Source organism: Papaver somniferum, chromosome 6 (assembly GCF_003573695.1).
Source record: "Papaver somniferum cultivar HN1 chromosome 6, ASM357369v1, whole genome shotgun sequence".
In the NCBI taxonomy this organism is placed as follows: domain Eukaryota; kingdom Viridiplantae; phylum Streptophyta; class Magnoliopsida; order Ranunculales; family Papaveraceae; genus Papaver; species Papaver somniferum.
This window is the reverse complement of record NC_039363.1, coordinates 168,847,472-168,872,579: the sequence shown is the minus strand read 5'-3', so window position 1 is coordinate 168,872,579 and position 25,108 is coordinate 168,847,472. Positions and strand designations below refer to the sequence as shown.

General features: G+C 35.1%; 2 protein-coding genes and 2 long non-coding RNA genes across 15 annotated transcripts; 1 reads left to right on the top strand and 3 right to left on the bottom strand.

Annotated features, from left to right (window-relative positions):
* Nucleotides 1–1,696: 1,696 nt before the first annotated feature.
* LOC113290072 (S-norcoclaurine synthase 2-like) lies at nt 1,697–19,618 on the bottom strand. 2 transcript variants are annotated; one of them, XM_026539586.1, is made up of 3 exons: nt 19,454–19,618; nt 2,357–2,431; nt 1,697–2,248 (listed from the first exon to the last, which is right to left on the bottom strand). In XM_026539586.1, the coding sequence occupies exons 1-3, from the start codon at nt 19,560–19,562 to the stop codon at nt 1,872–1,874; spliced, it is 561 nt and encodes a 186-aa protein (XP_026395371.1). In that variant the 5' UTR covers nt 19,563–19,618; the 3' UTR covers nt 1,697–1,871. The 2 variants fall into 2 exon arrangements, with proteins under 2 accessions (XP_026395371.1, XP_026395370.1); XM_026539585.1 differs by lacking the exon at nt 19,454–19,618 and having other exon boundaries at nt 2,357–2,615.
* LOC113290074 lies at nt 3,333–5,686 on the bottom strand. Its single transcript, XR_003331371.1, has 3 exons — nt 5,567–5,686; nt 5,075–5,390; nt 3,333–3,878 (listed from the first exon to the last, which is right to left on the bottom strand). It is a non-coding gene; the product is annotated as an uncharacterized LOC113290074 (long non-coding RNA).
* LOC113290073 lies at nt 13,562–16,998 on the top strand. 11 transcript variants are annotated; one of them, XM_026539591.1, is made up of 9 exons: nt 13,562–13,870; nt 14,013–14,026; nt 14,146–14,171; nt 14,254–14,401; nt 14,914–15,055; nt 15,337–15,374; nt 16,254–16,369; nt 16,733–16,826; nt 16,929–16,991. In XM_026539591.1, the coding sequence occupies exons 5-9, from the start codon at nt 15,009–15,011 to the stop codon at nt 16,952–16,954; spliced, it is 321 nt and encodes a 106-aa protein (XP_026395376.1). In that variant the 5' UTR covers nt 13,562–13,870; nt 14,013–14,026; nt 14,146–14,171; nt 14,254–14,401; nt 14,914–15,008; the 3' UTR covers nt 16,955–16,991. The 11 variants fall into 11 exon arrangements, 10 of the variants coding, with proteins under 10 accessions (XP_026395376.1, XP_026395377.1, XP_026395374.1 ...); XM_026539592.1 differs by having other exon boundaries at nt 14,013–14,054; XM_026539589.1 differs by lacking the exon at nt 14,146–14,171 and having other exon boundaries at nt 14,230–14,401.
* A 772-nt stretch (nt 19,619–20,390) lies between the features above and the next one.
* Nucleotides 20,391–22,681, bottom strand: LOC113286402. Its single transcript, XR_003329269.1, has 3 exons — nt 22,562–22,681; nt 22,071–22,386; nt 20,391–20,610 (listed from the first exon to the last, which is right to left on the bottom strand). It is a non-coding gene; the product is annotated as an uncharacterized LOC113286402 (long non-coding RNA).
* Nucleotides 22,682–25,108: the final 2,427 nt, after the last annotated feature.

Below are 25,108 nucleotides of genomic sequence, written 5' to 3'. Positions count from 1 at the left end.
GTTCTTTTATGTGATTTCTTTCTTGTTCACGACGCTCTAAATAAAATACCAGTGGGAGATTTTTTATACCTGGTATTTTTAAGGGCGACCCAAAAGGAATTAGGGGCGACACTAAAAGATAAAAAAGGTCACTCAAACGTAATTCTAAGCTACCTCTTATCTCTGATTGTTCGAAATGGCCAGTACGCCCTTATATAATCGGGAGTATACACCACAATCGGTAGGTTAGAAGTGAATCGGTAGGTTAAATTGGAACTGTACCTACCGATTATAGTGTAGATATTTCGGCTAATAATACCTTTTATAATCGGTAGGTTATCCAACATATATGACTACCGATTATAAGTTGCCCCAAAATGAGTTTTTTTCTAAAATCCTTCATGTATTGAATTTTGAAACCTGGTATAATCGGAAGGGAATACAACTTAACAACCTACCGATTATAAGGAGTCCCAGATCGAACCCTTGCCATATTCCATAGGTTTTGAGTGTACACAGCCAGCCATAACCACTTGGTTCGTGTTTTGGACGCAGCGTTAATCGAGAGTTAAATGTATTACAAAACCTACCGATTATAAGTTGCCCCAAAATGAGTTTTTTCTAAAATCCTTCATGTATTGAATTTTTAAACCTGCTACGATCGGAAGGGAATACAACTTAACAACTTACCGATTATAAGGATCCACAGATCGAACCCTTTCCATATTCCATAGGTTTTGAATGTACACAGCCAGCCATAACCACTTGGTTCGTGTTTTGGATGCAGCGTTAATCGAGAGTTAGATATATTACAACACCTACCGATTATAAGTTGCCCCAAATTCAAATTTTGAAAGCTACCATAATCGGTAGATATGCTAAATACAATACCTACCGGTTATTGGTTTCTCCACATTCAACTTTCGTCAAATTAGCCGTTGGAGTTTTTGGGAAAAACAAAAAGAACCCTTGGACCCTAAACCTATATAAAGAAACTCATATCTATCACCCCAATTGCACTAAACTCTTTCCTCTCTTCAGTTTTAATTTTCATAACAAAAAACATGGATATTACTTTTGCCGAAGAAGAAGATTGTGCTATTTATAGAGCGTGGGTTGTGGTAACTGCTCATGATCAAGTTCACAAGCTCCACAAATCGGAATCCGAAGAGCAGATATGAAACCGTATCTTAATGGTATTTGAGGCCTTAGATGGTAATCGAATTCGAAGATCATAAACGAACTAAATCGGTAGTGTAATCTAATTAATAACCTTCCGATTAGGTATTTACAATCTGGTACAGTGTAGTTTCCGATTATGTAAGGGCATTAACGTATTCTCCGCGTTTTTGGACATCCCTTAACGTAGTGTATAGGTTGAGAATAAAAAAGTCGCCCCTAATTCCTTTTGGGTCGCCCCTAAAAATGCCAGGTTTTTATACTATTAATATTTTTTTTTCTTATTATTAGGTTTTCTTTTTTTACTCTAAATAACTACCATGATATGGCTTCACAACAAAAAAAAAAACTACCATGATACGAATGTGTTCAGTTTTTGGAAAAGAAATCAAAAAATTTAATAATTCAAGGAAGTAAATCGGAATAACAAGACCTTGTTTGTTTGTTGTTTGTTTGCCGCTGACTCGGCATGGATTTGATACAATAATCAAAGGTAGGCCTATCAATCTATGGCTGTTGTTTTGCTAAATAACTTTGGTTTGCTATTAATTTGAAGAAATTTTAATGAGAATCAAACTTTCACTCGTTCATTTTATTATTTATTTTTACTTCATATATAATACAACTGCAAATAGCCTTGCAATAATCAAAGATTTATATTGGCGCCATAATATCCCCAAGATGCAGGTTTACATCACCTGATAGGAACAACTTCATTCTGACCCTGGATGTACATGTTTGCCCTCATCGGCACTGGGATGCCCATGTTCATGCACTTCTTTCTTAGGCTGATGTTTATGGCTCTGATTCTTAAGAACATATTTGGAGATGCCTCTAGCCATATTAACAAGGGAATCTACACTGATAAGAGGAGAAACTTTCTTCGCAAGTTCATCATCGTTGATTTCATATTTTGTAGTCGATTTGATAGTGCATGAATCACAACCAACTTTCTCAATGATATGGAAGCTATCCATATAGAATGTTACCCCCATGTCTAAGTATCCTCCTTCAATCTGTTGCACTTCTTTCAAACGTTTGCTCTTATCTATTGTCACGAACTTCTCCTTGTAAGTTCGCGGAACAGTTCCTGACGATACAGACGAACATAATTAATACCTATGCAAAGTGTATGAACTGATACTAAAATAAGTAAGGACTTGACATATGAGGTTCAAGATTTGTGTACATATGTTACCTGGAGGATATACAAGACGAAGAACAGTACCTAAACCACCATTTCCTTCAATAAAATCTATCCTCTCAAACACACCTGGAAGTAAATCGACGATCAGTTTAGGAAGATTAGGAGAGCTATAAACTTCCCATACATCGTCTGCTGATGCATTCACGTCGAATTCGTTGATAAGCTCATACCTCATTTTTCCTTGCAAAGGTTATCTTATTAGGCCGTATCTACGTATATTATTCTGTTTTGATGGATGTGTTCTGCTCTCGTAAAATATTGTGCTATTTATAGTGTAGTTGTCATGCTCAAACTGATTGAACAATTGGGAAGATGCATTTTTATCTTCATACTTTTTTCTTTTGAAGCATATTTTCGTACTTGATTATTTCACGGCTGTTAATGGGGGTGCTAATTTGCTTGGGGGTGTACCAATCCAAAAGCAAATTGTTGTTTTGTCTTATTTGTAAAGTGATACACCCCAAGTAATTTGGTACCCCTATTAGCAATCTGGGATTATTTTCACAAAAGTAACACGACAATGTTTAAAGTATATCGGCCTGAAAAAAGTGTAAATTGTTTAAGCACATGGTCATGGTTAGATCGCCAGCACAAGAGCGTTTACCGACTAGTCAAGTGCGTTGAGAATTTACTGACTAGTCAAGTGCGTTGAGAATTTACCGACTAGTCAAGATAACCGGGTTCTATGCTGTCAAGTAAGTTTGTAATGAAGATGCCTTTGATGATATGTTAGTTAAATTTGCGAGTTCCATGCGCTGGAAGTTTAAACCCTGAGATATGTTATTCCAATTGGTACGAACTGGATATTATTATTAACAAACACTCCAGTCATTTTTTGAAATCAGGCTATAATCCACTGCTCCCTGCAGTCAGTTTTTGCTACTGCTGAATTAAAAACTCCGTGTTTGCAAAAGAAACCATACACGATATATAGAGATTTTGGAGGAAGAAGTAAAGACTCCCAGTATCCAGCACAAGAAAAGAAGATGAGACGCAACAAAACACATAAAAATACATTGTAGTGAAACATCAAACACAAGGCCCTAGATCACACGTTTATTTTTGAGCCCTTGCTTACCAGCCAAACATCACATTTGCATGTTTGTTTTATGGTTAATTAATAGAAAAGCAAGTGGACTTTCTTAAACACTACCAATGCAAACACGAGTACAATCTTTCTTTTGATGGTCCTGCTGCCATAAGCTCATAACTTTAGCTCGATGACACCTTATACATCCCCTTATGCAAAACCAAACAAACAGAATAATAAACTTCTTACTCATTTTAAGTACCAAATGTGAATTCCAAGAACAGTAATGATAACCAGAATAAAATGCCTGTTAGTTTGCGTTTCAATGATTCTACTTCTAGGGTGTGTTAAAGATCTTCCTCCCGTTACCTTTTTTTTTAGATGCAAATTTGCTGGTATTAAGAAACACAAACACAAATAAAACGGAAAATACTGCATAGCTCATACACAGTTGCACCAATGCTTGGTTATAACCCTTGTAACCTGCACCGAAATAATTTCAGACAACAGTTAGTAGAATAACCCTAAAGGCTACACTTCCCGGGAATTGTGAAGTTGATTCGCGTACCACATCAGTCTTTATATAGACATGCATATTTTTTTCACAAATTTCGATCTGGGTTCCATGGTGGTGGTGACTTCAATTTCCCAACATACCGACTTCAAACAGTAGTCAAGTGAAATCATCTGAACTTTCACAAGGAGCAGCATTCCCTGTACTATAATTTCCAATTGGAACATGCTATAAATATATATTTAGCTGGGGATGCCTATTTTTCTCATTACTAGCTTTTTGTAATATTTCAGTTATGCTCATATCTTGAGTAACCTACGCATAATCAGTATCTTTTTTGATGCCCATGCAAAATATTCTCAGTTCAATTCAACCTTTCTTTCTCTCTCATCTCAACAAAAGGAAGAAGTAAATCTTACTAATTGTCATCGAAGACAAAAAGGACCGAACAAATTGATGAGAGTTGGCTCTATTACTTGATGAATTGTATATACGCACACAACTACATAGTGTTTGTATATATGGTTGCTGCTATCTGGGATTGCCTACATAGTATGTAATCTGACATGATAGGAACCAATTTCAAGATTTGATATTGTGAGCATACCTCTTACAATTGCAGTAGTTATAGAAAACGAAGCTAAACCTTATTCTTAAAAGATTACATCACATACACAAAGGTATGTTGCACAGCCGAAAACATGGGATGAGTGCATGCATCTAGCAAGGGAAGGTGCAAGTCTTAACTCAAGAAACAAGTCTCTACATAGTATGTAATCTGACATGATTGGAACCAATATCAAGATTTGATATAGTGAGCATACCTCTTACAATTGCAGTAATTATAGAAAACGAAGCTAAACCTTATTGTTAAAAGATTACGTCACTATGTAGCACAGCCGAAAATGTGGGATGAGTGCATGCATCTAGCAAGGAAAGGTGCAAGTCTCTAACTCAAGAAACAAGGGTCAAAACTAGTTAATACCATAGTGTAGTGCCCTCAGACCAGCTTCTGACATGGGATATTAAGAAAAGTGGACCGATAAGAAAATAAGTTATGGAAACCCACGCAACCGCTTGTCAACGTGAATTTTCCATCATTGCACAATGAAGAGTGCCATATATTACTAGATAATAAATTAAGAACAATAATTCAAGAGCTAACCTGCAATTGCAATGTGAAATCCTTGCAGAACTGATACAATCACATCTTCCTCTTCGGTTCTTTAGCTCAAATACCCAGTCTTTGCTCATAATAACCTCTTGTCCCATAGCAGTTGATTTCCTGATGCCCTCAGATCTCATAGCTATAAAAGTCATTCACAGTGTTTGAGCAAAGGAGTTTTCATAACAAGCCTGTGAGCAACCTTCAGGAAAGAGAGAGAGGAAGGAAGAGATAAAGGTGGAGAGAGACGGACAGAGGGATTGATAAGAGATGGTGGTGGTGGTGATTCAAGGCTTGTGACGAAAACTCCACGCAACTGTTCAACAAAGCGAATTTATCATCATTGAGCAAAAAATGACTTAACTAGGTCAAATATTGCATGCAGATCTTTGTCAAAGACAAAATTCATCCAGAATTTATGGGTCTGAAATATCAGTTTCTCTTAAAGCAAACTAAAACCTAAAAATAGATACAACATAGTAACAAGCTTACGTCAAGGCGCTCGTATATTTGGTATATTTGTCCTGATTCAATTAATTTAATATGCATCTCTTTCACATGCGTCTGATCTGTCGTTCAGAATACTAGCACTCCAACTCAGCTGATTTGTTTTCCAAACTTACACGCATGTCATTTGGACTCTGTAGACACAAAACACTGCAAGGAAAAAAATCAAGCTTCATAATGCCAACCATGACTAGGGATGTGTCATATAAAATGCTAGAAGCTTATGACTACGACAAATAGGTAACAAACTGAGACTCGATGAGTGACACTGATTTCCAATTTTTTAATGCCCTCAGATCGTGTAGCATCTGACATTCATTGGCAGTATAGGCAAAAGATTATCATTAAGAGGCTTCACACATCTCACGTTAATGATAATAACAATAATAAATGAGGAGGAGGAGAAGAAGAAAAAAGATGATGATGACGACAATGATGATGAAGTGGAGAATGTAAAAGCTCTTAACGACAACTGCTCGTCAATGTGATATTTCCATCATAGGGCTACAAAGTTTACCAAATAGTGCGTGAAAATAAAGGAGCGCACTAGAAGAAGCAAAAGACAAATATAAGACATCAAAATGGTATATCAAACATGTAGTGTATAAACCTTGCCTGGTAAATGCAATGCCCAAGTAGAATACACTTATGCTGGATACACTGAAAATCTAAAGAGGATCAACACAAAATTCTCCTAAAGGAAGTAAATATTCAGTGTAATTATACACAGTATAGTAGGAGATGGAGTTTCAACTCAATCTTAAATGCAAGTTTAATCCGAACTTAATTATTGTATAGTCTATCTGTTATAGTATATGGTAAATGTTTATTGGGAGTGAACACATATCTATTTATCTACTTCCTCGTTCTTTCCATAGGGTAAAAACACGGTGCAATCTAACAAATTTAAGAATCATGGAAATCTACGCTAGAGATCTCTAAGCCGTAACCAAGTAGACACATACATACAAACTTGTAGTCTCAACTCAATTGATAGATATTAAGCAAAATCAAAGTCTCAATGAAACATTTAGTTTTCTGTTGACATTACCCTTATTACTTTTTAGATCTTAGGCTGAGTCTACTGGTGAGTAAATTCAATCTTCAACTTTAAGATCCATGTCATCTTGAAAAGGAGCCAAGTTTAATGGTTTCAAACAGATACTAGTAATTTTCGCCAAATGGTTTAGAGAAACACATCTGACTACTTGATAAAAAAAAGGTGAACATGGTGGTCCCCTCCATCACTATACAAGATTTGAAAAATTGAAAATAAATCTTATAAAATCTTCTGCCTGTCATGGTATAGCAAGAAGGCGAAAAAGAATTCCCAAAACTATTTAGCGCAAAAAACTTGATTCAAGATTCCGTTCAAGCATTCCCTTTAACCACAGCTTGAATCTAGGGAACAGGCAACGGTTTTTCAAGTTGAATCCTCAATTTGAATGACCACTAGACTCAGCCTTAGAATGCTAGAGAACAGTACCATACCAACTGATAAAATAAATAAATGACACCCTCGGATTTCATATAATAAATCATTCACAGTATTAGCAAAGAGTTTTCATAAAAATCCTTTTGTCGCCACCATGTTAGAGAGAGATAACAGTGGTGATACAAGGCTCATGATGAAAGCTCCATGCAACTGTTCAAGAAAATCATCTAAACTATCACAGGGAAGCGGCATTTGCGGCCTTCAATTTCCCTTTGGAACATGCCGTCTATATACTTAAGTGGGAATGCTTATTTCATTGCTAATTTTTGTAGTACTTTACTAATGTGCATATCTTGGAATTTGGACAACTGATGTACTCGTAAGTTTCTTGAGAAAATAACTTTAACTGCCAATAAAATTTCAACAGAACATCAAACCACACAAAATGTCTTCTCAGCTTGCTAACAGAGCTAGTTTACAAGACAAAGATCAAGACCGTGGCTGTTCATGTCAAAGATCTTTCATAAAACAAAAACTACTTCCATACCCAAAATAGACACATACAGACAAAAAGCATACCCCACTCGAGTAAAGACTTGATTCAATCAAATGAGCACAATCAAAAGTCCAACGAACTTTATATTTGTATTCTAGATTCTTAGAATGCAAGAGAATAGTTCCACAACATCATTGAAGATCTACGAAACGACAATGTAGTTGATGCCTCAGATCTCATAGTTATATAATTGATTCACAGTATATCAGCAAATGAGTTTCCATAACAAGCCTGTCATCAACCTTCAAGAGCGAGAGGAAGGAAGAGACGAGAGAGGAGAGAGAGAGAGAGAGAGAGAGAGAGAGAGAGAGAGAGAATAAACCTTCACAGTATAATAAATCATTCACAGTATATCAGCAAACGACAATGTAGTTGATGCCCTCAGATCTCATAACAATTTAAGACCCTAGGAATACATGCAACTTACTAGAGAAACAAATTAGATGCTTAAAAAAAAAAAAGTTAGGGTTTATCTACATATAAGCAGAACGGACCATTCAGATAAACTTGATGAGTCAAGCCGCAAATTGTACCCAATCCTCCCTATCTCATTGCTATAGAAATTCATTGAGACTTGTAGCATCATGCAGAGAGATGACTGTAATTGAAACCCTAGTAAACAACACAACCAGTACAGAAATGGCGGAATACCCAAGAGATTTATTAGATCGAAGAAATCCTAGTAAAATTGTAATGTCACTTATGTAGGCATGCCCCTCGGACACATCAGCCCCACTTAACCCTCCCTGAGCAGGTCCAGCCACAAGTCTCAATTCATCATGTCAATATGATTTTGCTGGGTTTGATACTGATTTTGGATCACAAAACAAAATTTTCAGTTATGATCTAAATTTAGGGCATGGGTTAATATTTTTGCCACTAAGTAGGCTTCAAATGACGGGGTATATCTATTAGTTAGGATAATACCGTCTAATCTCCATAAATAAATAATTTTGGATCACAAAAAATATGTTCGTTTAACGAGGTTATTTATCTATTTAGATTTTTTTTTCTTTTTAATTTTTTTTGTATACGCTATAAAGTTGTGATAGACGTCGAACATCTTTTAAATTTATCGATCCTAACAAGTATATACGGTTATGGAATCACCTACCAGTGAAGAAATTACTGAGCCCGTAATAAATGATGAGAATGATCCTTGAACCATGTAATAGCAGTGTAATATCAAGTGAGGCCATAGGCGGAGCCAAGAGTTGGCTAACCCTGATTCTAGCCCCTAAATTTCTAAAATCTTCTACTAAGCCCTTGTTTTGACACACTAATGTGTGTTTAGCCCACCAAGCATACATAATTTGTCCACTTGGGAGGTTTTTGTACCACATTTCTATCCTATTGCATATACAAAATCAATCAGTATAATAGAGCTTATGTAGGGTTAATCATTTTAATAATTCAAATGTAACAATAACAAATATAAAAAAAATGCAAAAACTACGTACACGCAATTTGGGGATATCAAAACTAATTGGGGATAGAGAATTTGGATCCAAATATCAAATCAGAGTCATCCCTTATTTAAGTACTAGAACTTGGCTCATGACGTAACAACACGGCCACGAAAAATAAGTGAAAAAAATTATTTTGACCGGTGTTATATTGTTATTCATTTGTTGTTACTATTTAAAGTGACAACTGCTCTTCATACACTTTGATTATTATGTTTTCTTTTGTATTTGACGGAGCTTATTTTAACACCTAAAAAATTAAGCACAACTTGTAAAATATAATGTTATTTGTGTCATAACGACATCGAATAAACATTGCACACTACTATATTGACTAATTGTGATACCACCACCAGAACCACCCATTGCCGCCACGGGCTCCGTGCACCGCCACTCACAAATATCACCCTGATTACCCATAATTAGATGACCTATTTGGTTTAAAATTTTATCCCACTATTAGTTGACCTATCTCATTAAACAAATGATATTTCTAAAACTATCATTTTGGTTGATTATCGTTAGTATAATGAATATGTATAACTTGATATTCATGTTTATATTCGTTACGAAGGTGTTTTAAAATGCTTTTCAATGATAAAAAGTTTATAAATATCCATGGTATAGTTTGACAGAAATCATTTCTAAATCTGGCAAATTATTATCCATAAGGGTATAATAGTAAAAATTACTTAAAAATACTCATTTTCATTCATTGTCTTAAGAATTGTGCAAACTTAAACTAGGTCATCTAATAATGGGACGGAGGAAATATTATTAATCTTGGAAGTTTTTTCTGGTTTATAACTCTGAAATTCGAATTGCAATCAGTTCTGTTTAGGATGATCTGCCGACATAATCAGATTTATTTTTGAGAAATCCTAAAGCATGACTTTTAAACCTGTCCCTAGGCTTTCTACTCTCGTTAGATACAAGATAATAATGAATTTGCAACTGTAATCCCAGGGAGGACAATTTATAAGGATGATGGTTTTTCTTTTGGTATTGGTGGTACTTCATAGGAATTTTTGCTCTTTTAAACATGCACTTTTTAAATCAAGACCTTCATTCTTTTTAAATATTCTTATTAGACGTTTACATACACGATGAATCTATTGATTGCTTATTATCATTTAACGAAAGGCCCTTTTCAAAATGTTCGCCCCATGCCTCTAAAACATTAGAGACGGCACTAGCCAGTTTGGTCATCTATTGAGTGGGAGTACATATTCATTTAGATAATTAATAAGATATTTATCATGGGAGATTAATAAAATATTTATTATGAGAAATTAATGAGATAATAATGATGCGCAAAGATTAAGACCGTTAGATATGAATTTCTAACTTTCAATCATAGACGTCACTTATAAACACTTACTTAAACAACCATTGACTTATCTTCTCCCTAAACAAATCTTGAGGATGATACTATAAACAATTGATAAATTAAGGATCATCAAGGAAATAAGGTTGAGCGAAATCATGTTTTTGGATTTAATTTCTTTTGTCTCTTTAGTCTATCTCTAATTCCCAAATTTATTTCTGATTTAGGTTTGCTCAAAAGTGGAGAACTAAAGTTTTTAAGTCCATTCCTCCTTCTAGATGTGAGTGAGAAAAACAATTGTTTAGTTTTATGGGAATGTAGGTTTTTTATTTTTAGTCTATCAAATTTCTCCACTTTGTTTTTGATTTTTGGAATGGGAAAGGGAGAATATATAATGCGTTATTTCCAGATTAAAGCGTGTATTCATGGGATCGACCACATAGGTGGATTTATCAATCGGGAGGGCAAATCAAAATCTCTCTTTATGTTAACTTACTTAGTTAAACTTTGTTTTAGCTATGATATAACTCGTGTCATAACCGTGCGACTTAGTAATAAGTTAATTTATTGTGTATTGATTTTGATTTGTACCGTTCGTTTGCAGTTATTATTTTAATTGTCATGTATTTTTACCGAGTTTATGTTATCATTAAAACGATCAATAAGGTTAATCAATTTGTGGCGAAACATTATTAACAAAATATATTACTTTCACCAACACCCACCACATCCAAATATCACATGATACCACTTCTTTCCCCCACATCACCGTTGCTTCCATCCCCAACCACCGGACGTGTTTTTCATTTTTTTAATCACAAACGTCATGAGAAAAGTTTATATTGAACAAACTTAAGTCGTCAATAAATTTATTCCACTATTTTTTTTTATTCCATTGGTTTGTTTTTATTAAATTCTCTTTTATATTCTAATCAATTTTATTTAATACTAAAAGGCACGAACTCCGTCGCCAGTAAACGGTGAAACGCCTGTAATATCCATACACGTGTCTTTGTCGTTCTCCCAGTTGAGCACCAGGATATCAGCTGGGCGAAGATCCTTATTATTCTCTGACACCAAACCCAAAGAAACTTCTTTGCGCGCTGGAACACCGGCTTTGATAAAGTAATAATTTATTATTTTATATATATAATAACAATATATTAATTTTAATTCTTAATTTTAGTAATATCCTGGGAAAAATGAGAATTTCCATATTAAAAACTAAATTAAAGTATCTTAGGATAAATAACGAAATAGATTTTTCAAAGTCGAAAATATAGAAAAAAAAACATAAATGGAAATAATTTTAGAACGACATGCACTTGTTTTTAAAGTAATAAATCTTATTAGTTTCCATGAAAAAAGATTTTTATAAAGATTTTTTTTGTAATTCAAGAATGTGATTCCGGGTCTTATGAGTGCACTACGAACTATTAAGGATGAAATACAGCTGGATTTGAACTTCAAAGAAAAACAATCAACATTGAATCATATTTTGAGAAAATTTTATGTGTATGAAAATTATTTTTTATTTTATATAATAATTGTGACCTATTAATGTAAGGGAACTTTTGAAATGTATTATATTATAGTTTTATCAAATTTATTATTTTAGCACCAAAAACACGAGTCGGGACTGAGAAATTTTATTATTTTAGCAAGACTATTATATTATCGAGTATTATTTTAAGAAAAGTTTGATTGTACAATCATTAGTAATTGAGTTCAGATATGCATAACAACTTTGGTTGAATATAGCGTTCATAGGAGATCTGTATCGGAGATTAAAGACAATGATGGTCAAAATCACCAGGCATGGAAGAGAATGAATTTGTCAAACTATTTGGGTGATTAATAAATCGAGAAAGCAAAAATAAATTTTATCTTCCTAGTTGTAAACGAGATCTTGTTTATGGCTTAAGACGGCTACAGAGGAGGGGTCGGAGTTCTCTATTTTAAATTATTTGCTCCCTCTTTTCTACCTCCCTACGATTACGGGTATTATATGGATTCTTCGATAATTAACGGATTATTCGTGATCGCCAGTAATTCACCGCACTAATTCATAGCATATTTTAACACGCTTTAACACATTTTCAGTTTTTCAACGTTTTCACACTTAAAATATAAGAGCTCCCAAGAGAACAAATTCAAATATTATATAAAAAAAATCAAAACTTTTCCTTTATTTAAAATAAACTCAATACGCAATACACCATATCAAGTGCATGAAACAAATAGATTATTTTACCATATTAGTAATGGCAAGAGAAATTCCAGTCAGCTGAAAGAAATCGCCATTTTGTTTGGTCAATGGAGTAGGCAAAGCGAGACCAAGAAGAACTTCCTCAAACTCATATTCACACAGAATTGAAGCTTCCATGGCAGCACTCATTTGTATATTAGCACTACTGAAATCTTTAGTTTTAAAACTTGCAGTAGCTTTTTGAACAGAACGAATAGCATCCCGATATTCATATAAACAACTCCTTACGGATGACTTTGGAATCGGTTGTGTTTTTCGGTCTTTCAAGAGTTGAGCGATATAAGAATGAACAGAAGTTGCATTTTGTAGACATGTCTGCATTGATATTACTCCGAGTCCACGAAGATCAGCGTCTTTACTCTTAGGGTTTGCCGTCAGAGATGCGACACAGAAATCATATTCAACTTCGAACTCTTTGACTGGAGGCGTGTTTTTGGAAGCATTCTTGCATACATCCGTAACTAAATCACCATTTACATTACGAAAGTTGAGAATAAGAAAAACAATGAAGAAGGAGGGTAATGAGAATGATGGATTCATCTTTTTGTTTGAACTTTTGTCAAATATGGTCTTTTATTTTTCCCCTCTCCGTAGAAAAACTGTGATAATCTTCTAGGTCGATATTTATCTACATCTATAAACCAAATTTGCTATATTTAAGGCTAAATTAATAAGGTATTAAAGAGGTAAAATTGGTATGACCACTATTTAAGAGTTGGAGATCTCAATAAAGATATTATGATGAGTAATTGGAAAATATCCAATCAAGGATAGTCAAATCGACATATATAGTATATATTCCCTAAATGGATATACGATATATATCTTCTTCTAATCAAATAACCTTCTGGCAATTTTACCAATTTATATATCCTTTCCTTATTAGTTCTTTCCTCTGATTTTTTTTCTTATTCATAACGCTCTAAATAAAATACCAGTGGAAGATTTTTTATTTATTATTAGTAATTTTTTTTTTTACTCTAAATAACTTCCAGAAATCAAAAGATAAATTGAAGGGAGTAAATCACGAGGCAGCAGATCCTCTGGTGCCGGATTAGTACCTGTCCCTCTGTCCCCACCTATCAAGGCGGTTTTAATTTCAAAGTTATATAGTAACCATACAAATGTTCTTCAATTCATTCATTCATAGAAGAAAGAAAGGCTTCTTTTTTTTCTTCTTCTATCAAGGAAACATAGATTTCTGATTTATGTTTCAGTTTGGGTGCTGCTGAAAAGGTATTCGTTTCGAAACCCCAGATCTATTTGTTCTTCATAGAACAAAGTATATTTTCGTTACTCAATGATGGAACACAGTATCATTGTTTTGGTACAATTGCATGATTAGGGGTTTTATTGATTTTTGGGCTTTTGATTCCAGGATTCACTATTAAGGTTATTCTCCATCTCTAAAACGAAAAGGGTGGATTTTTACTCAATCTCTTCTTAGTTTTTCTTTTATCGCTCTTTCAATTCAACTGCGGGATTTTAATTTTAGGGATTTTTGGTTTCAGGGTCACTGTGAAGAGAAGAGCTGATGGTAATAACTAAACTAATCAAACCTATTTTTGATTCTTCATTTTTGATCATGATTTTAGGCATTCGGGGTTGGCTGTTGGCAGTGGACAGCGGCGGAAGCACAGCAAGACTTCCCCTGCATTGTCGAAGTGTTTAGTCTTTGCCAGTTCTGTGTAAATTAGGACCCTGCACTTTAGTTGTTTGTGGAAATGCCCACGAGAGGAGAACTTGTATAATTGTATTGCCTGCCAGGTACAGTCAACTTATGTACAGTTGTAAAATAGTACCATCATCAAGCCTTATTTATCGGTCGTTGATCATCTAGTGGATATGTACCATATTAGACTCAACTCTAGTCAGTCATCTAGTGGTATATACTTTTAGTTTGTGTTCTGACCTATAAGTTTTTGCTCCTTTTTGAAAGGGGGGGTTCTTGCTCGATCAATAATTGGTAGAGAATACAAGGAATACTTTAGTGGAAATCATAATACTGGTAATTGTTTCCTGTAGCTTTATAAAATGAATGTGAAGTTGATAATCAGCCACAATTTGGGGAGCTATATGAGTACTGTTTTTCTCGAACTCTGCTCACTGTATTAGGCTAGCAGATGGCAATTCTTTTGTACTTTTGAATGAGACAAATATGTATAACATGTGTGCAATTTGATCTAAGAATCTCACTGAAATACTTAAATATTGGGACAACTACTAATTATGGTTCGTTTGCAATAGTGTTGGAGTAATCTAATTTTACTGCTTTATAGGTATTCATCAAAGAAGTGCATTAAGGAATCTCTGCCCCATATTTGTTGGAAACAGCAGTCGTCGTTAAAGAGAATAAGAGTGCCCGAAAAAGAACATGATGTACAGTTTTGCTATTAGGACTTTCCGATGTTCTTTTAAGAGGTAATCTTTTCTCTTTGCTGGTGAGCAATATTTTTTTCCAACCCCCCCTAGTCTTGAATCCTGGTTCCGCCACTTGCAGTGGATGCTTGGGTGGTGGTTGTGAGTGGTGAGGACAGTTGCAGTATATGAAAATCAAGAGTGGTTGAAATTGTACAGCCTGATTTTTTCATGTATTGCAATGGTAGTACTTGTTAGATGGTATTCGTGATGTTTCTTGGACGTGGGATATTGTGTTGTATCGGTTTGATATATAGATTAATGAGTTTTTGATTGATCGTCAGGGAGAAGCTAATGATGGCTAAAGAATACCTGCGCAAAGGGTAAGAAACTTACTGTTGTTTACTTTTATCTAGTTTACTTTTATTATAGTGCTACATTGATCTTCTGTTTGTCATGTGTTGTAATCTTGTTTCACCTCATCAATTAGTGTCGTTGTAATTTGAATCATTTGTCCTACTTAATGCTTTAACAACAAAACTTCTTGTATTTCTAACAAGGCATGCAATTATCAAGTATTTACCCCCTGAATTTTCCTATTGTGCGTGCAGTTAGTGTATCAAAACCTTCATACCCGTCCTCCAAATCAGAGTCGGACTTGTTGATTGGGACAAGTTAAGAGGCAGAGGCAAAAATATTTTCTAACTCTGATCCATGTCTTTTTGCTTTCTTTTGTGATGTAAATTACCTGTTGACACATTGTTCCCTATACTGTGTTAGTTTCTACACATTTGTTTCATGTCGTTGCTGATATGCTTGTTGGTTTGAAGGTCAATGACTCGGTTGTGATATAGGTAGAGAAAGGAATTCATAATGTTGATGATGATGCCAAGCCGACATGTCTTGTTCAAGTTTGTGTAGCATCTATATGCTTGACTATGTGTTGTGATATAGTATAAATAATGTGCATTACCTTGTCCTGAATTTTCGTGCAGTACTACATTAAATTGAGCTGATTTTGCTGAATTTTCTTTTAGTTAAGTGGAAATATGAAGTACAGAAACTTGGCTTTTGGTTAGACCCTCATATTACCTTGTAGTACGTCTTGAGATGCTTCTCTTTTAGCTTATGCACCCTTAGCACTGTACATCTACATGTCTTGCATATATAAAATAAAAGATTCGACTATGTTCATTTGGAATTGAAGATTTTCCAATTTTAAGACTGAATTAATCTTTTTATCTTTTGGTTTTAATTTAAGCTTCATTCCCGAGATCTCCCAACGGTGAAGGAGGATCTTATGACGTCAATGGAAAAGAGTTACGCCCATCCTTGGGTTGGACCTCAGAGATGGGTTGGACTGCACCCATATCCAAGGTGATTTTATATCGTTCATCTTACATTAGATACCCCATATGAATAGTACTACTTCTGTTAGTAACCAAATAAACCTTTTATGATATCTGCATGCAAGTACTGTACTCAAATTTCATGATTGATTTCAGTAGAGTTCATTTTGAATATCTATCTTATGGTTGGTATGTTGGTTATCTGTCTGCCTATTTAACCTTATTATTATGCAACAATGCATCAGAGGAATACAGGATGAGTTGGCGAATGAAAATGCAGAAACATCCAACCTAAGAAACAAGCTTGACTGGATAACTTTATGAGTGCATTTATTTACGGTTGGGTTTGCAAAGTGAGATTATTGGCATTGATTGAATATTATTTTCTCAGGGGACTCATGCCTTGAGGGCTCAACTGGAAGCAGCAAAATATGATGTGATTAAGTATTGCACTGGTACACCGTACACTCGTCTTTGTCTCTATGGTCGGTTGTCAGTAACTTAACTTAGAAACTAGAAAGTGAACAGATTCTGAGATCTTCCTGAGTACTTTTTAGATTTTAATATTTTGGTTATTTTTGTTGTAGGACTGAATACGATGATAGATGTGTGAATATTTTCTCATCTGAAGGGAGAGTGTTTCAAGTTTAAGCTATTTAAGGTAAACAACAAAACAGTAAAGACGTATTTCTATTACTTTGAGTCAGTCGATCAAGTTTTTCATGGATTATTTCCTGCACAAATTGATCGATGAAATTGAGTCGGAGATCTCAACAAAGATATCATGGATGATTAATCGGAAAATATCCAATCAAGGACAGTCAAATTGACATAGGATATATTTGTATTCCCTAAATGGATATTTTCTTCTAATCAAATAACCTTCTGGCAGTCATGATATTAATGGTTATATATCCTTTCGGACCTTTCCTTATTAGTTCTTTCTTGTGATTTTTTTTCTTGTTCATGACGCTCTAAATAAAATACCAGTGGGAGATTTTTTATACCTGGCATTTTTAGGGGCGACACTAAAAGACAAAAAAGGTCACCCAAACGTAATTCTAAGCTACCTCTTATCTCTGATTGTTCGGAATGGCCAATACGCCCTTATATAATCGGGAGCATACACCACAATCGGTAGGTTAGAGGTGAATCGGTAGGTTAAATTGGAACTGGACCTACCAATTATAGTGTAGATATTTGGGCTAATAATCCCTTTTATAATCGGTAGGTTATCCAACATATATGACTACCGATTATAAGTTGCCCCAAAATGAGCTTTTTCTAAAATCCTTCATGTATTGAATTTTTGAAACCTGGTATAATCGGAAGGGAATACAACTTAACAACTACCGATTATAAGGAGTCCCAGATCGAACCATTGCCATATTCCATAGGTTTTGAGTGTACACAGCCAGCCATAACCACTTGGTTCGTGTTTTGGACGCAGCGTTAATCGAGAGTTAAATATATTACAAAACATACCGATTATAAGTTGCCCCAAAATAAGTTTTTTCTAAAATCCTTCATGTATTGAATTTTTAAACCTGCTACGATCGGAAGGGAATACAACTTAACAACTTACCAATTATAAGGAGCCACGGATCGAACCCTTTCCATATTCCATAGGTTTTGAGTGTACACAGCCAGCCATAACCACTTGGTTCGTGTTTTGGATGCAGCGTTAATCGAGAGTTAAATATATTACAACACCTACCGATTATAAGTTGCCCCAAATTCAAATTTTGAAAGCTACCATAATCGGTAGATATGCTAAATACAATACCTACCGATTATTGGTTTCTCCACATTCAACTTTCGTCAAATTAGCCGTTGGAGTTTTTGGGAAAAACAAAAAGAGCCCTTGGACCCTAAACCTATATAAAGAAACTCAGATCTATCACCCCAATTGCACCAAACTCTTTCATCTCTTCAGTTTTAATTTTCATAACAAAAAACATGGATATTACTTTTGCCGAATAAGAAGATTGTGCTATTTATAGAGCGTGGGTTGTGGTAACTGCTCATGATCAAGTTCACAAGCTCCACAAATCGGAATCCGAAGAGCAGATATGAAACCGTATCTTAATGGTATTTGAGGCCTTAGATGGTAATCGAATTCGAAGATCATAAAAGAACTTAATCCGTAGTGTAATCTAATTAATAACCTTCCGATTAGGTATTTACAATCTGGTACAGTGTAGCTTCCAATTATGTAAGGGCATTAACGTATTCTCCGCGTTTTTGGACATCCCTTAACGTAGTGTATAGGTTGGGAATAAAAAAAGTCGCCCCTAATTCCTTTTGGGTCGCCCCTAAAAATGCCAGGTTTTTATACTATATTATTAAGATTTTTTTCTTATTATTAGGTTTTCTTTTTTTACTCTAAATAACTACCATGATATGGCTTCACAAAAAAAAAAAAAGAAAGAAAACTACCATGATATGAATGTGTTCAGTTTTGGAAAAGAAATCAAAAGATTTAATAATTCAAGGAAGTAAATCGGAATAACAAGACCTTGTTTGTTTGCCGCTGACTCGACATGGATTTGATACAATAATCAAAGGTAGGCCTATCAATCTATGGCTGTTGTTTTGCTAAATAACTTTGGTTTGCTATTAATTTGAAGAAATTTTAATGAGAATCAAACTTTCACTCGTTCATTTTATTATTTATTTTTACTTCATACATAATACAACTGCAAATAGCCTTGCAATAATGAAAGATTTATATTGGCGCCATAATATCCCCAAGCTGCAGGTTTACATCACCTGATAGGAACAACTTCATTCTGACCCTGGATGTACATGTTTGCCCTCATCGGCACTGGGATGCCCATGTTCATGCACTTCTTTCTTAGGCTGATGTTTATGGCTCTGATTCTTAAGAACATATTTGGAGATGCCTCTAGCCATATTAACAAGGGAATCTACACTGATAAGAGGAGAAACTTTCTTCGCAAGTTCATCGTCGTTGATTTCATATTTTGTAGTCGATTTGATAGTGCATGAATCACAACCAACTTTCTCAATGATATGGAAGCTATCCATATAGAATGTTACCCCCATGTCTAAGTATCCTCCTTCAATCTGTTGCACTTCTCAAACACACCTGGAAGTAAATCGACGATCAGTTTAGGAAGATTAGGAGAGCTATAAACTTCCCATACATCGTCTGCTGATGCATTCACGTCGAATTCGTTCATAAGCTCATACCTCATTTTTCCTTGCAAAGGTTATCTTATTAGGCCGTATCTACGTATATTATTCTGTTTTGATGGATGTGTTCTGCTCTCGTAAAATATTGTGCTATTTATAGTGTAGTTGTCATGCTCAAACTGATTGAACAATTGGGAAGATGCATTTTTATCTTCATACTTTTTTCTTTTGAAGCATATTTTCGTACTTGATTATTTCAAGGCTGTTAATGGGGGTGCTAATTTGCTTGGGGGTATACCAACCCAAAAGCAAATTGTTGTTTTGTCTTATTTGTAAAGTGATACACCCCAAGTAATTTGGTACCCCTATTAGCATAGCAATCTGGGATTATTTTCACAAAAGTAACGCGACAATGTTTAAAGTATATCGGCCTGAAAAAAGTGTAAATTGTTTAAGCACATGGTCATGGTTAGATCGCCAGCACAAGAGCGTTTACCGACTAGTCAAGTGCGTTGAGAATTTACCGACTAGTCAAGATAACCGGGTTCTATGCTGTCAAGTAAGTTTGTAATGAAGATGCCTTTGATGATATGTTAGTTAAATTTGCGAGTTCCATGCGCTGGAAGTTGAAACCCTGAGATATGTTATTCCAATTGGTACGAACTGGATATTATTATTAACAAACACTCCAGTCATTTTTTGAAATCAGGCTATAATCCACTGCTCCCTGCAGTCAGTTTTTGCTACTGCTGAATTAAAAACTCCGTGTTTGCAAAAGAAACCATACACGATATATAGAGATTTTGGAGGAAGAAGTAAAGACTCCCAGTATCCAGCACAAGAAAAGAAGACGAGACGCAACAAAACACATAAAAAACATTGTAGTGAAACATCAAACACAAGGCCCTAGATCACACGTTTATTTTTGAGCCCTTGCTTACCAGCCAAACATCACATTTGCATGTTTGTTTTATGGTTAATTAATAGAAAAGCAAGTGGACTTTCTTAAACACTACCAATGCAAACACGAGTACAATCTTTCTTTTGATGGTCCTGCTGCCATAAGCTCATAACTTTAGCTCGATGACACCTTATACATCCCCTTATTATCTGCAAAACCAAACAAACAGAATAATAAACTTCTTACTCATTTTAAGTACCAAATGTGAATTCCAAGAACAGTAATGATAACCAGAATAAAATGCCTGTTAGTTTGCGTTTCAATGATTCTACTTCTAGGGTGTGTTAAAGATCTTCCTCCCGTTACCTTTTTTTTAGATGCAAATTTGCTGGTATTAAGAAACAAACACAAATAAAACGGAAAATACTGCATAGCTCATACACAGTTGCACCAATGCTTGGTTATAACCCTTGTAACCTGCACCGAAATAATTTCAGACAACAGTTAGTAGAATAACCCTAAAGGCTACACTTCCCGGGAATTGTGAAGTTGATTCGCGTACCACATCAGTCTTTATATAGACATGCATATTTTTTTCACAAATTTCGATCTGGGTTCCATGGTGGTGGTGACTTCAATTTCCCAACATACCGACTTCAAACAGTAGTCAAGTGAAATCATCTGAACTTTCACAAGGAGCAGCATTCCCTGTACTATAATTTCCAATTGGAACATGCTATAAATATATATTTAGCTGGGGATGCCTATTTTTCTCATTACTAGCTTTTTGTAATATTTCAGTTATGCTCATATCTTGAGTAACCTACGCATAATCAGTATCTTTTTTGATCCCCATGCAAAATATTCTCAGTTCAATTCAACCTTTCTTTCTCTCATCTCAACAAAAGGAAGAAGTAAATCTTACTAATTGTCATCGAAGACAAAAAGGACCGAACAAATTGATGAGAGTTGGCTCTATTACTTGATGAATTGTATATACGCACACAACTACATAGTGTTTGTATATGGTTGCTGCTATCTGGGATTGCCTACATAGTATGTAATCTGACATGATAGGAACCAATTTCAAGATTTGATATTGTGAGCATACCTCTTACAATTGCAGTAGTTATAGAAAACGAAGCTAAACCTTATTCTTAAAAGATTACATCACATACACAAAGGTATGTTGCACAGCCGAAAACATGGGATGAGTGCATGCATCTAGCAAGGGAAGGTGCAAGTCTTAACTCAAGAAACAAGTCTCTACATAGTATGTAATCTGACATGATTGGAACCAATATCAAGATTTGATATAGTGAGCATACCTCTTACAATTGCAGTAATTATAGAAAACGAAGCTAAACCTTATTGTTAAAAGATTACGTCACTATGTAGCACAGCCGAAAATGTGGGATGAGTGCATGCATCTAGCAAGGAAAGGTGCAAGTCTCTAACTCAAGAAACAAGGGTCAAAACTAGTTAATACCATAGTGTAGTGCCCTCAGACCAGCTTCTGACATGGGATATTAAGAAAAGTGGACCGATAAGAAAATAAGTTATGGAAACCCACGCAACCGCTTGTCAACGTGAATTTTCCATCATTGCACAATGAAGAGTGCCATATATTACTAGATAATAAATTAAGAACAATAATTCAAGAGCTAACCTGCAATTGCAATGTGAAATCCTTGCAGAACTGATACAATCACATCTTCCTCTTCGGTTCTTTAGCTCAAATACCCAGTCTTTGCTCATAATAACCTCTTGTCCCATAGCAGTTGATTTCCTGATGCCCTCAGATCTCATAGCTATAAAAGTCATTCACAGTGTTTGAGCAAAGGAGTTTTCATAACAAGCCTGTGAGCAACCTTCAGGAAAGAGAGAGAGGAAGGAAGAGATAAAGGTGGAGAGAGACGGACAGAGGGATTGATAAGAGATGGTGGTGGTGGTGATTCAAGGCTTGTGACGAAAACTCCACGCAACTGTTCAACAAAGCGAATTTATCATCATTGAGCAAAAAATGACTTAACTAGGTCAATATTGCATGCAGATCTTTGTCAAAGACAAAATTCATCCAGAATTTATGGGTCTGAAATATCAGTTTCTCTTAAAGCAAACTAAAACCTAAAAATAGATACAACATAGTAACAAGCTTACGTCAAGGCGCTCGTATATTTGGTATATTTGTCCTGATTCAATTAATTTAATATGCATCTCTTTCACATGCGTCTGATCTGTCGTTCAGAATACTAGCACTCCAACTCAGCTGATTTGTTTTCCAAACTTACACGCATGTCATTTGGACTCTGTAGACACAAAACACTGCAAGGAAAAAAATCAAGCTTCATAATGCCAACCATGACTAGGGATGTGTCATTAAAATGCTAGAAGCTTATGACTACGACAAATAGGTAACAAACTGAGACTCGATGAGTGACACTGATTTCCAATTTTTTAATGCCCTCAGATCGTGTAGCATCTGACATTCATTGGCAGTATAGGCAAAAGATTATCATTAAGCGGCTTCACACATCTCACGTTAATGATAATAACAATAATAAATGAGGAGGAGAGAGAGAAGAAAAAAGATGATGATGACGACAATGATGATGAAGTGGAGAATGTAAAAGCTCTTAACGACAACTGCTCGTCAATGTGATATTTCCATCATAGGGCTACAAAGTTTACCAAATAGTGCGTGAAAATAAAGGAGCGCACTAGAAGAAGCAAAAGACAAATATAAGACATCAAAATGGTATATCAAACATGTAGTGTATAAACCTTGCCTGGTAAATGCAATGCCCAAGTAGAATACACTTATGCTGGATACACTGAAAATCTAAAGAGGATCAACACAAATTCTCCTAAAGGAAGTAAATATTCAGTGTAATTATACACAGTATAGTAGGAGATGGAGTTTCAACTCAATCTTAAATGCAAGTTTAATCCGAACTTAATTATTGTATAGTCTATCTGTTATAGTATATGGTAAATGTTTATTGGGAGTGAACACATATCTATTTATCTACTTCCTCGTTCTTTCCATAGGGTAAAAACACGGTGCAATCTAACAAATTTAAGAATCATGGAAATCTACGCTAGAGATCTCTAAGCCGTAACCAAGTAGACACATACATACAAACTTGTAGTCTCAACTCAATTGATAGATATTAAGCAAAATCAAAGTCTCAATGAAACATTTAGTTTTCTGTTGACATTACCCTTATTACTTTTTAGATCTTAGGCTGAGTCTACTGGTGAGTAAATTCAATCTTCAACTTTAAGATCCATGTCATCTTGAAAAGGAGCCAAGTTTAATGGTTTCAAACAGATACTAGTAATTTTCGCCAAATGGTTTAGAGAAACACATCTGACTACTTGATAAAAAAAAGGTGAACATGGTGGTCCCCTCCATCACTATACAAGATTTGAAAAATTGAAAATAAATCTTATAAAATCTTCTGCCTGTCATGGTATAGCAAGAAGGCGAAAAAGAATTCCCAAAACTATTTAGCGCAAAAAACTTGATTCAAGATTCCGTTCAAGCATTCCCTTTAACCACAGCTTGAATCTAGGGAACAGGCAACGGTTTTTCAAGTTGAATCCTCAATTTGAATGACCACTAGACTCAGCCTTAGAATGCTAGAGAACAGTACCATACCAACTGATAAAATAAATAAATGACACCCTCGGATTTCATATAATAAATCATTCACAGTATTAGCAAAGAGTTTTCATAAAAATCCTTTTGTCGCCACCATGTTAGAGAGAGATAACAGTGGTGATACAAGGCTCATGATGAAAGCTCCATGCAACTGTTCAAGAAAATCATCTAAACTATCACAGGGAAGCGGCATTTGCGGCCTTCAATTTCCCTTTGGAACATGCCGTCTATATACTTAAGTGGGAATGCTTATTTCATTGCTAATTTTTGTAGTACTTTACTAATGTGCATATCTTGGAATTTGGACAACTGATGTACTCGTAAGTTTCTTGAGAAAATAACTTTAACTGCCAATAAAATTTCAACAGAACATCAAACCACACAAAATGTCTTCTCAGCTTGCTAACAGAGCTAGTTTACAAGACAAAGATCAAGACCGTGGCTGTTCATGTCAAAGATCTTTCATAAAACAAAAACTACTTCCATACCCAAAATAGACACATACAGACAAAAAGCATACCCCACTCGAGTAAAGACTTGATTCAATCAAATGAGCACAATCAAAAGTCCAACGAACTTTATATTTGTATTCTAGATTCTTAGAATGCAAGAGAATAGTTCCACAACATCATTGAAGATCTACGAAACGACAATGTAGTTGATGCCCTCAGATCTCATAGTTATAATAAATCATTCACAGTATATCAGCAAATGAGTTTCCATAACAAGCCTGTCATCAACCTTCAAGAGCGAGAGGAAGGAAGAGACGAAGAGAGAGAGAGAGAGAGAGAGAGAGAGAGAGAGAGAATAAACCTTCACAGTATAATAAATCATTCACAGTATATCAGCAAACGACAATGTAGTTGATGCCCTCAGATCTCATAACAATTTAAGACCCTAGGAATACATGCAACTTACTAGAGAAACAAATTAGATGCTTAAAAAAAAAAAAGTTAGGGTTTATCTACATATAAGCAGAACGGACCATTCAGATAAACTTGATGAGTCAAGCCGCAAATTGTACCCAATCCTCCCTATCT

Bases quoted from the DNA above. Each gene is read 5' to 3' on its own strand.
- LOC113290072 (XM_026539586.1), bottom strand. From the start codon at position 19,562: ATGAGGTATGAGCTTATGAACGAATTCGACGTGAATGCATCAGCAGAC. The intron at 2,432-19,453 runs GTGTGTTTGAGA...ATTTACTTCCAG, and splicing joins GATCGTCGATTTACTTCCAG to GTGTGTTTGAGAGGATAGAT. The intron at 2,249-2,356 runs GTAACATATGTA...CTGTATCGTCAG, and splicing joins TCGTCTTGTATATCCTCCAG to GAACTGTTCCGCGAACTTAC.
- LOC113290073 (XM_026539595.1), top strand. From the start codon at position 15,009: ATGATGTACAGTTTTGCTATTAGGACTTTCCGATGTTCTTTTAAGAG. The intron at 15,056-15,336 runs GTAATCTTTTCT...ATTGATCGTCAG, and splicing joins TTCCGATGTTCTTTTAAGAG to GGAGAAGCTAATGATGGCTA. The intron at 16,370-16,732 runs GTGATTTTATAT...TTATTTTCTCAG, and splicing joins GGACTGCACCCATATCCAAG to GGGACTCATGCCTTGAGGGC.